The sequence below is a fragment of the Lupinus angustifolius genome, chromosome LG11 (genome assembly GCF_001865875.1).
Source record: "Lupinus angustifolius cultivar Tanjil chromosome LG11, LupAngTanjil_v1.0, whole genome shotgun sequence".
Lineage (NCBI taxonomy): Eukaryota > Viridiplantae > Streptophyta > Magnoliopsida > Fabales > Fabaceae > Lupinus > Lupinus angustifolius.
In genome coordinates this window covers 11,333,067-11,350,959 of record NC_032019.1, presented here as the reverse complement: position 1 = coordinate 11,350,959, position 17,893 = coordinate 11,333,067, and the positions used below count along the sequence as shown (strand labels likewise).

At 30.9% G+C, this 17,893-nt stretch overlaps 2 protein-coding genes across 2 annotated transcripts; both read right to left on the bottom strand.

Annotated features, from left to right (window-relative positions):
• LOC109359192 (nudix hydrolase 25-like) lies at positions 1,635-5,036 on the bottom strand. Its single transcript, XM_019603763.1, has 6 exons — positions 4,790-5,036; positions 3,835-3,885; positions 3,184-3,276; positions 2,728-2,822; positions 1,960-2,071; positions 1,635-1,786 (listed from the first exon to the last, which is right to left on the bottom strand). Exons 1-6 carry the CDS (start codon positions 4,853-4,855, stop codon positions 1,682-1,684), a joined length of 522 nt encoding a protein of 173 aa, XP_019459308.1. The 5' UTR covers positions 4,856-5,036; the 3' UTR covers positions 1,635-1,681.
• LOC109359294 (cytochrome P450 734A1-like) lies at positions 11,434-15,521 on the bottom strand. Its single transcript, XM_019603910.1, has 4 exons — positions 14,772-15,521; positions 13,490-13,734; positions 12,417-12,780; positions 11,434-11,974 (listed from the first exon to the last, which is right to left on the bottom strand). The coding sequence occupies exons 1-4, from the start codon at positions 15,261-15,263 to the stop codon at positions 11,555-11,557; spliced, it is 1,521 nt and encodes a 506-aa protein (XP_019459455.1). The 5' UTR covers positions 15,264-15,521; the 3' UTR covers positions 11,434-11,554.

The window sequence follows — 17,893 nt, the reverse complement described above, 5'->3', positions numbered from 1 at the left end:
TGGACTATCTCAACTTTCTTCCTATGCATTTATTCATAGTTATCTTTTCTAGTGTATCAATTCATCAAATACAACATTCTTATTTATGTTACATTAAGTTTATTCTCTAGTTGGACATTTTACTGTCAAACATTCAATCCATATAACGCAAGTTTGAGTGACACCTTTGTATCACATGTGACAAGCACCTCACTATTTTATCTACCCACTTGAATCCTATAATTTACATTTATCTCAATTTCCCTCTAATGTTTTATAATTGACCCAATATTCTTAAATCTAACTAGCAAGTTACCCATGCATTTGCACGGGGCGATATTTTTTGCCGCATGATTAAGAACACATATTACATGTGCATTTATGATTAAGAATATGTATGTTGCTCGTGCATTCGCATGGTTAAAATCATATATGTTACCAATGTATTCATATTGTTAAAAATTATTAATTATATATAAAATCATACGGTCAAACCATACGGTTTAACTGTTTAAATCGGATAAACTTAATATGGGTCATCTACTGGTTTAACATTTTGCTCGACTTTCTCAACATTGTTTTTTACACATACATAACATGATATAGTTAGTAATATCCTATTAATCAAAAAAATAATCAATAAATTTATAATTTCATTATTATTTGATTCTAAAATAAGATTAGTATAAAAATAAATATTATTTAACTCTAAAATAGCTACAAACAATATGTTATGATTCATATTATTATTATTATTATTTTAATATTGCTATAGTAACATTATATTTTAATATTGTATAGGTAATCATATTCCTTTTATTTTTAAATAAATCACATGTCATGAGGACTTGAGAGATTGACACATGTCATGAGGGAGTTCTTGAGAGATTGACACATGTCATTGAGAGATTGACACATGTCATGAGAGACCTTTAGTTTTGATGAGAGGTTGACACATGTCATGAGGGCTTGAGAGATTGACACATGTCATGAGAGAGTTTTTTTTTATTATATAGGTAATAGATGACTTTTGGTATGATATAATCTCCAATCTTACCACTACGTTGTAATTTATCAACCTCTTGCTAAACTTACATTTCATATACTTTTTCTAATTTCAACTTATACAAAATTCATATGCTCTTAATGTTTATCTCCACTTTCTAACTTCTCATTTGATTCCACTTTTAAATCTCTAACTAAGTTAAATATAAAAACAAAAACTAGCAATGAGATGGAGGGAGATATATTTCTTCACCAATTAAAATGTATGCAAGAGGAACACACCTTGTGGAACACTTTGTCTACAAGATATGAGGATTTGGTTACATGGTTACACCATGAGAAATAAGAAAGTTTAAATTCATGCCACTATTTGAAAAAGAATCTCAAATTTATGGCACTAAAGCATGTGCAATATCCAATGCCTGAGTTTAGTGTAACTTATGATTGAATGTTTCATTTTAACTCAGATTTTATGTCATATTGAGGAGAGAATGAATGCACCATATAAGGAACCTATTGGAGGCTGATAAAAAGATATAAGACATTTGCACATATATCTTATTATTACTAGAAGACAAGTACCTAATAGGAAGTTCTAACTATCATCCATTTACAAATAGCTTAGTGCTATCCAAACTCAGAAACTGAAATTAGATAAGAAAATAATTGATTGAACTACAATGCAGACTCATAACATTCACCACTTTGTTGATTTACATTTGGCAGAAATATCATTCCCTTGAAAGTAAGGCTTGAAGGTTCTTATAACTTCTTCATAGGTTGGTCTCTTGTAGTCCACTGCCTGTGATCAGTTATCAAAAATCAGTCTTTCAAAAATCGAAAAGTAAGATATGAAGTGTGAGCGTCTGGGTTCAAACCCAAAAATGCGCTCTCCACGTCCTCTTGAAAAAATAAAAATACAAAAATGTTTGCCTATAAATAATTAATTAACGACACCAGATTTTTCGAACTCACCTGTTCAATAACTTCTTCAGGGTTTGCCCATTTCCACTCTGCAAATTCTGGGTCTACTTCACCATTAGCTAAGTTGACCTCACTATCATCTTTTGTTAATCTCATGAGAAACCTATCAAATGTTAATAATCAATATCAGAAAAAGCACAGTTTTGATAGAATATCACATAAAAATACTCACTCAAAGCTGGTGGAAGTTGTGTTACACTAACACAGGCACACACTGGGTACGAAGTACATATCGGGTATGGGATTCAACATTTTCTCAAAAACTAGAGTACGGGTAGGTTGCATGAATAAGGTATACAACCAGCAAGAAATACAAGCATTGTTAACTTCAATCGTAAATTGGATAATGACTTTAAGAACATCATACATCAATTGATTGATTAATTTTTTAACACATCATATTTTTGTTCATGACTAAAAGGCAAATAAAGCAATGATAGAGAATGAAAATGATCATATGATATATTAGATCTAAAGAAGGTAAAGCAGATCCTGAGAACTGAGAATGGATGGCAATAAAAAAATTGATTACCTAACCACCCGAAAACTGCATTAACTAATTTCATAACATTCACTCTGCTATAGATCAAACTGGTTTAATTTCACTTATCCTCCAACCACTTAAAATGCTAAAGTATGTCACATATATAACCATCCCCATATATATAGGCCGTAGTAAATAAAATCTTTCTGAAGTTAGCATGTTCTATAATAAGCAAGTGGTTCTGTCAAGAGAACGAACTAAAATAAAATCCGCACCATTTTTGTGCCTGTCCGTGCCATTCACCTCCCCAGAGACGACTTACTTTAGCCTTCACAGCAGGAGGGAAGTCATATGTCAACCAGTTATGAACCTGCAATGCACAAGCTCTGTCAAATGTATGAAAATATTAACAATGCATCCAATTACCAGAGAGTGATCAAAGAATCTAGGATAATGTATCAAATCATAGAGATGTATAAATATTGCTTCTCTTGAATCTGATTCAGTGTGTTCCAGTTTCTTGCTTTCACTGACATTGTTTTGTTCATTTTATTACAATTTATTTACACAATAACAAAACTGTTTCGGGTTTCGACACATTATTGAATGTTGCAAGATATCATGCATCTATGGATCTTAGATTAGAATGTTAGATATAAACATCACATTTGCTGCTTTTGCAGGAGAAACTGAATAAAATGAATCCAAAGGATAAAACATTTTGCACAAACCTCGGCAATTATTTCAGCAGATATTATTCCAGTTTCTTCTTGAAGTTCCCTAATAGCAGCAGCTTTGGGCTCTTCACCATCTTCAATTCCCCCCTGTTTTAAGACCCAGAACAAAACAATCAATTTTAGCAGATAAATTAACACCAATAAAAGAGCTACTATATAATTTACATATCATAGGCAATAAAAAGGGGAAATTTCTGAATATCCCAAAAGGATAACCAAAATCAGCAAAGGATCCACCTTTATAATGAACTATACTAGTTACAGTGCAAGGGACAAGGCCGTTTGTGCAGTATAGTTATAACTTGTAACCATTAGAGTAATTATGTTAGTCTTAGTGTCTTACTGGGCAGGGTTCGTAGTTGTACTTGTTGTAAAAAAGGGTGACTCGGCGCACGAGACTCCCACTTAGTGAGGTCTGGGGAGGGTAGATATATGCAGTCTTACTCTCGCAAGCGAAGAGTCTGTTTCCAGGATTTGAACTCTCATCTCCAGATCACAAGACAAACAACTTTATCATTGTGCCGAGACTCACCCTATGTAGTTGTACTAGTAGTATTTGATCTAATTATTAGTATTAATATGCTCATTTGGTTAATGTTTTGAAGCAAATCATATGAATCTAATATCATTTATTCAGAGTATTACCTGAGGCATTTGCCATGCTCCTGGAACATTCAACCTAGAAGCCACAAAAATCTGAAAATAAAACTAAAATCATGGATTTTCCCATACAGATTGCAATTATGTAACAAAACGACTGTACTATGGTGGAAAGCAAACAAAACATATCAAATCACCTAAGAATGCTTATCAATAGCAAAAAAGGATTGGAAGAAAACAGAACACAATAAAGATTAGTGTTATTTTTATGGCATTTTCTTATACACCTCTCCTTCTATACCCTAGCAACTGCAATTATGGTTGCAACATTGCTCGTTAAGTCGCAACAACCACATTTTGACTGTAATTATGATATTATCGGCCACAATTTTCTGCAATTGCGGTAAATGCAACATGACCAACCATAGGTTAAAACCCAAACCTTATATTTCTACCTCTTTCTTCCTTTCATGCTACATCAACAATCAATCACTATCTTCTCTACTTATCCCCCTCTTCTCTACATCTTTGAAAAACATTTTTCTTTCTGAAATCAATACAAGAAAAACACTTCACTGAAAAAAGAAATATATAAAATCAACTACCAAGTTTCTTTAAGTTGTTGACTTATTTATTCCTTTTTGCCTTTGACATTATTCAAACTGAGTCCTACTTTCTAATTACAAGATTAAAAGATAGAGCTTAACATCAGAAAATGGTAAGACACCCTTTAAAAATTGAACAGAAAAAATAACTACTTTTTAAGTAGAAGTGTAAATCCATAAAAATAAAATAATTGATATAGACAAAAGTCAGGGATTCACTCGTCCTATAGGTAAGGAACTAATCATGTCTGGGATGTGTGGATGCCAGAGCTCACAACTGTCACTCTCCGGAATCTAACGAGACCTTATACTCATGTTATAAATTGATACAACTTCATAATATGCATCAAGTTGATGTTACAAATAAAGATAAAGACATAAAAAAGAAAGAGGACCTGATCTTCAGAGTTGATGAGACAGACACCTACGTTAGGACGGTAACCTTGTGGAAGACCCTCCATGCTTTATCACTCTAGGATTATGGTAAAGGAAAAGAGAAGCTTTTTTTGTTGTTTCAGAGCGTTAAACTTGATGGGTTTATGTGAAAGTTTAGATTTTAGAAGAGAGAGAGAAAGAAAGAGTAGAAGAAGAAGAAGAAGTGGTAAGTGTGTGGTGTTAATTTGGTTTTTGTTGGGAACATAGAGTGAGGGAGTGAGTGACGCACGCTGACTAAGACAAAAAGAAAAATAAAAGGTTGAGTCAGAACACAAGAGGATGATGACTTTGCATTTCCTTATCATGCGCACTCCTACCCCACCACTTTCTACCAATTCATGTTTATCATTACTCTCTCTACCAATCATATGCTCATGTTCTCTACATGTTACTTCTTCTTAGTCTTCTCTTCACATCTATCAAACAAAAGATTATTGTAAAATACTCATAGTTTCATCTAAACATTAATATAATTGATTTTTTACTTTTATTCTTAATGGGTCTGAGAATTTCTTATTTTATTGTATGTATCTTAATATTTAGATATGACATATGTAATTATCTATAAATATATTTTAGGTCTAATATACGTATATCAAAATATTTTCACCAATATTCTCATGAATATGGAACTTCTCTATTATCCTTTATTTAAATAGTAAATATTTATTTGGAGTTATAATTAAAGATTATAACACCGATAAAATGATATATTATACTTTAAATCATCTAACAAATTCTTATATCTATAAAAGAGTAATATATATTACAATATATATATTTTATTTATTAATGATTAGTTTGGAATTAATATAATTATTTTTAAACAAAAATGATTTGAAAAAAAGAATATATTATTGCTCATAACATTATATTATTGAAGCTAAAATGAAAGTAGGAGCGCAAAATAGCAAAAAGTGCGCCGATGGGGACGGAGTCAATTAGATGAACACGCGGGAAGAGCACTAACCAACAAAACAAGTGATTAAAAAGCAGTGGGAACCACCACTGAAGGCGTTGACTTTCAGAAATATAATTATTATTATGGATTTCGATGGGACAGACAGAACCCACTATTTCCTCATTTTCTTTTTCAAATTTAGAGCGTAGTAATACAATATATAAAGATTTACACATATTTTTACCACTTATTGTATTATTTTTTAAATAGTGAATGTTGATTAAATATAAATATTAGATAATAGTATAAAATTTATATCTATATCTATACTATTAATAAAGGGAAAACACAAAATAACCACCTATCATGGTGTAATTTTTTTTGCCTATTTTGCCCTCAATATCTTTTTATTTCTACCAAAAAACTATATAATATTATTTTCTTATTTTATCTCTATTATCTTCTTATTTTAAAAGTGTATTTAAAAAATTGAGTATTAGACCAATTGAATAAATTAAATCGTAAATTTAGCACAAAAAGTTATATTTGAATTTATAAAATACAAACTATACATTATAAACGATAGGAAAGCGGGTTGACAGGCACGACAGTGCATGTCAACACGCTAGTATTGATAATGTAAAAATTTATATATATGCACTTTATTATCTATCATTTAGTTAGATTACCTTTTTTGAAAAATCAATCATAACAAAATATCAATACTAGATGATACAATGACAGTATATAAAATTCTTATACTGTCATTAGATACATTTTTCATCATCAAATGGTACAATGATAATATATCCAACTTATATACTATTGATGCTATATTTTTCTCTTAAATTTATTTATTTTCTATTTCATTGAAGAAATTATCTTATTATAGAAAAAAGAAATAACAATGAACGCCAGACCAGGGTAGTGCTTGACGTCATGGTTGTTTTGGGTACATCTAAAATATCTGCCATCACGACTTTATAATAATTATTTATTTGTATTCATTATAAAATTATATCCTTGAGAAAAATAATAATTTATTCATTTATGTTATTTTTAATTTTTTATTCGTATTGTTTTGAAATATATCATTTCTCTACGATTATACTTTATTACTCACCTAAATTAAGAAAGTTGGATAAATTTAAGCTCAAAAGTCATTCTTTAATACAACAACAACCAACTAGTTATTCATTAGGTAAAGTCAGTTACATATATTGAACTACATCATAATATTATATTATAAATCATATATATTAACTTATAGATATAAACGAAGATAATATTATTTTTTGTTACGAGAAGGGGTAGAAAACCCCAAAAGAAAACTATCCTAGCATATATCTGGGTAAAAACATAAGCATACAATCAAATAAAATCAAATCTTTACACATATTAGAAGCACATTCTATCATATGAGTTCCCATGATCATGTTATTCACTCATTGAGTTAAAAAGATTATAGTTTTTGAAAGTTTGTTGTGAAAATAGTTGTCCAAAGATGAAAGAACTTTCACTAATCAATATTTCATCTTTTACTTGTAGCAAATATCGTTTTTACTAATTAATTACATGTCCTTTTAGGTCATTGGCTAATTCCAGGTAGTTTTACAATTAATTTTGTCACAACTTATAATTCACAATTGCCAACTTATTTCACATTTATAAGCTACAATTTCATTAATATAAGCTATTTTATAAATAAATTATTTCATGTATCTAGGCTTATTTTATTTTTACATAAATTATTGTCACATTGTAATAAAATAACATAAAATAAAAATTGATTACTTGTAGTGGAATTGATTGTATTCCAACTCTCCATGTGAGTTTTATATGTGAGGGTAGTAATTCGAATCATGAATTATTCTGGGAGGGCTTTATTTCAATGCACTTAAGATTAAAGACTATGGATACCTAATAAAAAAAGTTAAGAAATATCAGATATGACAAAAAAGGAATTTTTTTTTCCTTAACGTGATCATGAAGATAAACATGGAAATTTCATATACATTGGTTGTACCTAAGCTAATAAAATTAAGATTGTAATATCTAAGCACTAAATGATACATTAACAATATAAAAAACTCTTGCAAAATTAGTACATACATCTTCTTCTCTAAAATTAATTTGTTTACATAATCATCATATATAATATGGAATAGACAAGATGTTATTCTAGTCGTGTAAGGTTCCGCTATATCTTGGCAAAATCAAAAAGTTAAATGCTTGATTCCTGATAGTAATACTTACTGAGAAAGACAACTAAAAAGTCACTTATTTAATTCCTAGATTAGTTTATTAACCATAGACTGAAAAAATATATTTAATTAGTAGTACCAAAAAAAATTAATAAAAAGATTCTCCTAGCCATAGAAAAATGAAATGTGTTAATAATTGGCATGAAGTTGAGAAACAATAGTTTGAATGACACCAGTCTTTTTTTTATAGGTTTAAGATTTTTTAGACTAATTTATTAGGAAGATATCAAATTTATCTTTAAATTAATAGATATAATCAAATATATTTTAATATATTAAAATAAACAAATAAATTAAAATGAGTTTTTCGCCCAAGGCATCTCTACAATGAGTAGGTCAAAGAATCCATACTCGCTTCAAAATATCTTTTTCTTTTTTAATTCTTTATAGAAAACATGCATTTAATATTAAACTTAGAGTAAATTACATTGACACCCCGAGTTTTAGCGAAATTATATAATTTATCCCTCAATTTTCTACACCTACACAAACCCTCTCATTTTTATATTTTCATTACACTGATCACCCCTGCATGAGAAATAAGTGCAATCAAACAAAAAATGTGATAAATGTAACTAAGTTAAACAAAAGATGATATATTATGGACAAGTTCAAATAATATATGAGTCGATACCTCTTTATTATTTTTGGTTCTGTACGATGTAGTATAAGAACAATTTAAACAATATCTCTTTCAAATTGTTGTTGTATTTTGTAATAAAAAATAATAAAGATACATTGATTTGTATATTATTTGGATTTTTCTTCATAATATATGATGTTTTGTTTAACTTAATTGCATTTATCACATTTTTTATTTAAAAAATTACACTTATTTCTCATGCATAAGTGCTGAGCATAATGAAAGTATAAAAACTAGGGAAGATATGTGTAAGTATAAAAAAATGAGGGGTGATTTGTGTAATTATAATTAACTCTTAAACTTATTTTAGGAAGAAAAAACATTTACAAACTGGGATTATTTTTTATTATTCATCTCTCTACCCATTTCCCCTTGGCATATATTCTCTATCGAGTGAAAGGGTAGACAATGAGTTGTAGACTTTATTGATTTTCAAATGAGGTAAAGTTTAATAATGCAACATGCTACCCATATTGTTATTATTACATGGTAAGTGTTAACCATTTTCTTTACAATGTTTGAAAGATAAAGAATGGGAGTATGTCTATGCAATGAACCCTCTGATCTAGCTGGAGTGAATTATCATAAAAAATTTCAGCATCTTTATAATGCTGCTGAGTTGGAAACAATGTTGGTTGCTTCCAACTTTAAGAAGTGATGGGTGGCTAAGATATATAAAGTGTGTGAATAAATTTGTTAGCAATTCCTAGCCTTTTTTTTTGGGCATGAATATTTCATATTTAATAAATTAATCCTTTGGAGTGTGTGACTAACTCTCTTAATTAATGTTACTCACAGTAAGTAATTGAATGTTTGACTTTTTTGATCAATATGAAGATTTAGTATGGTCTTTGATTACTAGATTAATTTCTGGTTGATAACAAATCATTACTTTTAATGTCATGTGTTTGATTGATTAACATTGGTGCCTTCCCTCTATGGATTATTCTGTGGATTGATTGTTCCAATGAGGTTTTTCAGCTGTTCAATCAAACAGAATCTATTACTTTCTCTAACTACTAGAAATATGTGGAATGGCCATCACTTGAACTGTGCCATTTTGCTACTTATTGGTTTTGCTGATTATTGCACTTAAGTTAAGGAATCCAGGAAAAAGAAAGACTTCACATTGAAAAAAGTTCTTATCTCATTAAATACATCATTACCAATACATATTTTTAATTTAAAAAAGTCTAACCATTGCCCACAAAACCATTATATAAAATGGGTTTTTTTAAACTCTCCCAATCCATTCTCTAAAGATCTTTCTAATTACTAAATATAGAACATTTTGATTTTTTTAATATTCCTAAGATTATGATGCATTTATTTTTTCATATGATACTTTTTTTTAAATAAAAGAAAGATTATTAGGATGAAATAATAGGAGATATAGTAAAACTCATAAAAAAATATTGTTGATATGTAGATGTGGACTTTTCTGCTGTTCATTTCACCTCTCTATATAAAGCCTTTCAAAGGAGTAAAATGGATGATTAAACAAGAAAACCAAACATGTAGGGTGTAAGCGGTTCCGATTTAAACCGCGAAACTGAACCAAACCAAACCGCAAAAATGGTTCGGTTTCACGGTTCAGTTCGGTTATTTTTTTAAGGAACTGTTTATGTTCGGTTCGGTTTATGGTTTTAGAAATTTAGGAACCGTTGGAACCGAACCGCATACTAAAGAAATATATACTAGGGATTAGGGAATAATGTTTTATTATTGTTTAAATTCTTCAACCATTTTTCTAGCTTAAATTTGTAGTGTTATATGTTACTAAATTGTTATTAAGTTAATATTATATATGTTTTTAGTTACTAAATTGTTTCCTAAGATTTGGAACATATTTTTCAACTTATGTGATATTGAGTTTGAAACTAACATATATCATATATTGTTACATGTGTTACTAATTATGAAATGTAAGATTATAAATGTAACTATCATATATTTCAGGGAATAGAGTATCTCCTGGTATAAGGAGATAAATTATTTCCTCATACTAATCAAATCATAACATGTGTCATGTTTCATCATTTTCTATAAAAATATTTTTAAAAATAAACAAAATAACATACATGTCATATTTTTATTGCCTGGAGGAGATAAATTATCTTCTGATATGAGGAGATACATTATTCTCTATATTTTACTAATTGATATATATGTTACTAATCATGAAGTGTATTGTTATATATGATTCGTAATTTTTTATAATAATAGTAGTAATATTTATCCTTTTATGGATAAACAATATCTCTTGTAATACATTTTGAATTTTCAATTTATACAAGATTTTTTATAAAAAAGTAAATGGAAAAACCGTAGAACCGAACCGAACCATTCAAGAACGGTTCGGTTCTTATAGTTAAATTTGCGGTTAATTGAGTAGAACCAAATCATATGTTTTTTACCAGTTCAGTCACTAAAATACACCAAAAACTGAACTGAACCGAATTTTTACACCCCTACATGTCCATTTGATGATCCAATAACCTATGCTGCTCTAACAAGTAAACTTTTACCATAGGTCAGCACATATTTCACATGTTTTGCATGACATATGTACACAAATTAAAAAATAAAAGTGTCTTATCATTCATGTTGTTTTTTATGTACTTGTCTCTTCGGTACCATAGACAATCCTTCATCATTCCTGTTATAATGATATAAGTTATCTTCTCTAGCCAATAAAATCATTACATGTGTCATAATTAATTATTTAATACAAAAATATTTCTAAAACTAAACAAAATAGTATACATGTCATATTTTTATTGTTGAAGGAGATAAGTTATCCCCTTATCTCCTGACATGATGAGATACTTTATTCTCTACATATATTGCATATTTTTAGCTACAAAGATTGTATACATGAGGCACAAAGAAGGGAAAGAAAATAGCATGACAACCATCAATATGATATCCTTCTGAAGTGGATTTGTGCACCATATTGAGGCTGCAATGTTATAAATAGTATAGGAGCATGAATGTAGCTTGGAGATACCTCAAAACTGTAACGTTGAATAATCGAAGCAAGAACAATCTTTGCCTCAACCATAGCCAAATTTTGCCCGACACAGGTTCGAGGACCTAATCCGAAAGGAAAGAATGCAGCTAAGTGTTTCCGAGGCTCACTAAATCTTAAGGGATTGAACTTATTACAATCTTCTCCCCATATCTCTCTGTCATGATGGACAGCAGTCAATGCCAAGTAGAGTTGAGTCTTAGCAGGAACACTAAGGCTCCCTAGCATAACATTTTGAGAGGTTTGCCTCATTAGCATAACCGCCGGAGGGTAGAGCCGGAGAGTTTCGTTAATAATCATGCTAACCTGTTGGATAATGTAAACTAACAATAGTTTAGAAGAAAAAATATAACAGTTTTGTATTCAAGCATATCACCTAACCATGGAACAATTATAAACACTCAATTGATTGTTTGGTCATTTACGTATTCAATATAATGCACTATTTTTACATGTATTAGTTGCATTCTTAATTGATTGCACTAAAATCGTAAAATTCCTTTCTATATTCAGGATCATTTTTTCTGCATCTCTGTGAACTATTCAATTTCAAAGCCTTAGACAACGGATCAGTTGACTAATGAGCAAACATCTAGATATATTGAGAAATAATCACTATGCTCCAATTGGCATTCAATGAATCAACTGTACTATAATCTTCACTTTAACACTGATATAAGCAAATGCATTCTACTAATTCTCTTCTGTAGCATGATAAGGCAATTCAGATAATAAAAGTTGAACTTACAATCTTGAGGTCATTTAACTTGTCCGTGACCAGAAATCGAGTGTGTCCAATTACACGGAGAACTTCTTCACGTGCCTTACTTTGCCATTCCTGGTGGTTTGCTAACAGAAGAAGTGCCCACGTCAATAGGTTAGCTGTCGTATCCTTTCCGGCAAAGTAGATTGTTTTACATTCATCTATAATTTCTTCCACCCCTAACCTGTCTTCTCCACCAACATCATTCTTGTAGGAAGACATCAAAGAATTTAGTACATTTCTTTCATTTTCTCTTGTGTTGCTCTTGGTCTCAATTAGCTTGAGAATTGATTCACGAGTTTCTTTATCTAGTCGCCACCTATCCCTGTTCTTCTTAGTTGGCAAATATCTATTATTTTTAAAAACATCATAAAGAAAAGGGTACAAGTCAATATCTTAGAGCCAAGAAGGCAAAATATACCAGGTAGAAGGTCACCATAAACTTTATTCGGAGGATCTATAGCCAAATAAAAATTTACAGTTTAGGATGTAAATCCAGGAACAAAAATGGATATGACATGCAGTTCTCATCTGATGTTTAGCATGAAAAAGAGACATGATGGAACAATCCACAACTTACAAACTATTGCATCAAACTTATAGCATTAATAAACTGAAAATCTTAAAATTTTGTTTTTTTGTTCTTATTTCTTAACTAAGTTGATTAGAAAGTTTGGTAAACAGGAAAAGAAAGGATTGGCATGGTATTGTTTTTTTTAGACAAATGTTTTTGACGGGGAAGAGGAGGGGGGAATTGTTCAGTTGTCGAGGTCTGAAACCAGGATAAGGATTGTCATGATATTCTAGTTTCGATACAGTAAATGTCTTGGACCCAAATACTTCTCTTGTTTTGTATTTAGTTACCGTGGCCCTATCCTAATTTAAATTGTAGCGGCGCATGCATACAACATCACCATAAAATAACTTGCCTGCAGTTGTTTATAGTAATTATCATTTGAGACTGTAACTTCAAAATAATTATCTACTATCTACATTTTGCTTTTTTCAGTTATAAGCTATAACAAAAAACTCCTTTTAAGAATAGTTGGCATAGTTACCTAAATCCAGGAATGTAGACACTTCGAACTGCTGCTGAGAAAAGATGCATTTGCTGCTCCTGTAAGTTGAAAATATGCTTGCCCTCTTTATAACTGCTGCCAAAAGCAGTTTTTGATATAACTTCTGCAGAAAGATCGTGAAGCTCTCTGTGAACATCTATCTCAAATTCATCTCTTCCTTCTCTTTCATTTTCCCATTTCTCCAGCATCTTTGTAACACTTGCCACAATATCTGGCACCCATCCCTGCAACAGTTTGCTACTAATGCAGTTAGACAAGAGTGGCAATGGACAACCCAATGTTGATATGTTTGGGAACCAGTTTGGTTCCTCCAAACCATGTCGACAACATTTCACATTTTTCAACAAGCTTAGGAAAATCAATTGGCTGTAACTGGTTTCGGAGCACAAACTTTGGTCCTAGTAAAAAAAAAGTAACTAATCTATTCATCAAAATTCACTTATGTGTGGGCAGCTCAATGCACAAGACATTCATTGTTAGAATAATTGGCCTAGAGTATACATATGACTTAACATCTACGAGCGACCCAACATTGTGGCTGGCTCTAAAATAGTTGGACCGAACTCCACCCTAAAAGCTAGCTCATACACGGAGCATTGTCTAAGTTATTAGAAATGGCTCTTGGCTCACCTTGTCAGCCGATATAGGAAAGTGGAAGAGATTATTTTCATGATTTGAACTCAGTTACCTCCAGGTCACAAAACAACAACCTTACTGGTCATTCAGAGGCTCACATTTTTTTCAAAGTTGTTCTAGAGGTAATTTTCTAGGTACAGTTCAAAATGCAGAGAACAAAACTTAAGAACAACACTTCTACGTGACTTTCTGGGCATGATGAAATTTCATCATTCTCTACAAAACCCCCACCTCAAACTCTATGGGGCATCACCCTCTTCAGCATTATGTGGCCCCTTCCCCTCCAATGCATCTGATATAGCTTCTAATAACTCACACACTCAACGTCCATTTATTTTTCACCTTAAAAATGTCATATTTACTTTTTCTAAATTTGTTTCTTCAATTTTACACTTGAAATTTATATATATTCTAATGATTCTATATATTGTTTACTTGTAAATCATGACCCTATACCCCCTAAAATTATGGTCAAGATCTGCCAGCATTGTTACTCAAAGATCTCACCCTCTTCTAAGATTAAAAATTCACACTCAAATCAGTTATTGCAAACCCACTTTTAACTTAAATCATGTTACCAAAGCCATGTTCACTAAAGCTAATTTAGCAAACTATAATCCATTACCTTAACAAGCTCCATATTAAAGGCAAGGTTTATGATCCTTCTATGAAATACCCATTGATCACCCTCCAACCCAACAAGTCCTTGACCAAAAAGCAACTTAGATTGTGGATTAAACTTCACTTTCCCATATTCACCACCCTTATTCATCAACACCTCCTTAATCATATCAGGGTCAGATATTGCCAAACGAGGCGTTGACCCAAACCAGTATAAGAAGGTTTTCCCATACATGCAACTCCACTTGTGGTAGAATGGAACCACACTCTTCAAGATATCATCTTGGTCAACTGAAGTTGACTTTGACTTAGCTTCTTTGTATAGCCGTCGGATCTCTGATGAGTTCCCCAAGATCGGACGGTAGCCAGGGCCACTTATCCCTTGCTTATGGAAATGGTGTTGGGTTTTGAATGGGACCCAGAAGTTTGAGTGTAAAAATTTCACCAAATGTGCAACAAGGACAATAAGAAGAAGAATAAGGGGTACGAGGTACATGTTTCATGCACGTGGGTTCTTCCCTTTTTTCAGTGTCTTTGTTACAACAGTGAAAAGGGAGTGATTAGAAGTTGAGAAAAGTGATTAATGAAAGTAAAAGGAATTGACTTCAACGTTCAGAGAGAAAGGGTATTGGGGATTTGAAGTTATGAAGGGATCAAGTGAGAAACTTTACTTTGTTGTTGTGTATAGTTAGAGATGAAGAGCTTCAGATTTAAGACAATGAACTAAGTTTAGAAGAAGTGAAGTGAAAGTAACTTCGGTGGTGGTAGATTGAACCCCGGGTTAAAGTTTGCTACTATTTTCTCGATTTGGGAGAATAATTTATACGGAGAAGTATGTAACATATCTATACTATATATAAAGACAAAACTTGAGTTATTCCATCATTGTAATTTTCATTTCCTATATTACCCTTAACATTATTTAATTTTTGCAAAAAAAGTTATATAATCCTAAGCAACTACCACTAATACAAATTAACCACATATCTCATCTTAAATTAAACATTATCATAAACACAAAAATATAATATAAAGTACACCGAACACAACAAATACATTTTAATTCACAAAAATGAAATATATAAAAATTGAATATGTAGTATCACACAATATTTACCGACAGACACTTGACGAAGTGCCTGTACACACTAGTCATATATAGAGACAATTATATTTTATGGTTTTTGATTATATCATTTAAGATTAAATATAATTAGAATTAAAATATTAATATGTTGTTAGAATTTTATTGATTATCTCTATAATTTCATCTCCACACAAATTTTTCTCTGTACTTAGGCATTAGGATGGCAAAGGGGTTAGGCATACAGTTTTTTAACAACTAATTTTTAATTTTTATTATATATTTAAATATTTTATAATAATTGATATATAATATAAATTGTATATAACTCTTTTAAACTTTATACATTTTATAAATATAGAATCACCAACTTTATTTTCATTATAATAAATCTTAAACTTCTTTCATTTATAAAATATGTCATTTAAATTTCTATTAAATTATTTAACAGTAAAATCTGATGTTTCATTCATTTTAATCTATACCATTAATTTATTTATTTAAAAAATATAATAGAAAACTAACATAGAAATGATCAGACTATTGTTAGCATCCCCAATTCTCTATTTGCTCTATCAGTTAAGAAAGCAACCTAGGTGACCACTATGCTGCAATTTCTCAGGTGTTAAATGTTGGATTTCTCTGTATAATCCTTTAAATTGAATGTGAAAAATCTAATGATGAGGGCTTTGTTCCTATAACAAAATGTTTATGTCCATACATAAACCCAAATGGAACAACCCTGATCTAGGCTGAAGAAACCCCAATTGATTTCATAGTGAAGAAGAAAAGCATACATTGATTAGCCATTTGGAATTTTCAAGAGTATGTGGGTATGAAGATCTTCCAGATGATAGAGCATGATGATTTTCCTTCTGCTTCTTTAGAGGGGAATGAAAAGGCCAAGGAGAGTATTCACTAATGTGATTCTGATGGGTTTTGTAACCTTATTAACAACTCCTCATCAATCCACCTTTATTCTCATCAGTTACTCAACTAAACCTATTACTCTATAAATGGAGACCATAACCCATAAAAGCAACCGTAGCGGTTAATACTTAAGTTGCAATAATTCTAATTCAGTCCCGTCATCAAATCAGAAATTGCCTAAAGGTATCTACACTTATAATATTTCATGACACATATGCCCTTAGCCACCAAATTAATTCTTGAAGACCATTTTATATTTGGCTAATTTAATAATGGTCATAATACAATTATAGAATTATATTTGTGACCCATAAACTATCAGGAATTCTAACAATCTCCCACTGATCACATATATGATTCACCATACGTGTTATCCTTATTGCGCGCTTAAATATTGCCATTATGACTCAGGCATACCCAAATTATCCCGTCCATTAGTCCTGTCTCCATATCAAATCACAGTGAATTTCGTCAATCAATCATGACTAATTCAATAATGATCACCAACATTGACAGAACTAAATGACATAAATTCATCATGAAATGTGTAGCATTAAAATCACATGAATATTGTCTGTACATGTAATTTTCAACTGGTCCTACTTAACTTTAGTGAGATCCTTAATAATAACATAAAACCTTATTGTACAAAGTATAAAGAACTGAATGATTAATCAACCGAAGTTTGAATACAAAGTATCCATACATAATACCGAAATTATATAGAACATAATAAAAGGTGTGCACATTCTAACTCCCACTAAACCAAAAAATCCTCACATTGTAGAACACCCATGTGAGCAGTATGCTCATGAAAGACCTTGGGTGTGATAGCCTTTGTAAGAGGATCCACAATCATGGAGTTAGTGCCTAAGTGTTCTATGGAAAGCTGCCCACTTTGTACTTTCTCCTAACAACTAGGAACTTAATGTTGACGTGTTTCGACTTTGCTGAACTCCTATTGTTGTTGGAGAACAACACGGCTGACCTATTGTCACAATATAACTTTAGTGGTCTTTCAATTCCTCCCATAATTCGCAGCCCAGTGACAAAATTTCTCAGCCATGTTGCCTGATGTGATGCTTCATAACATGTTATATATTCAGCTGCCA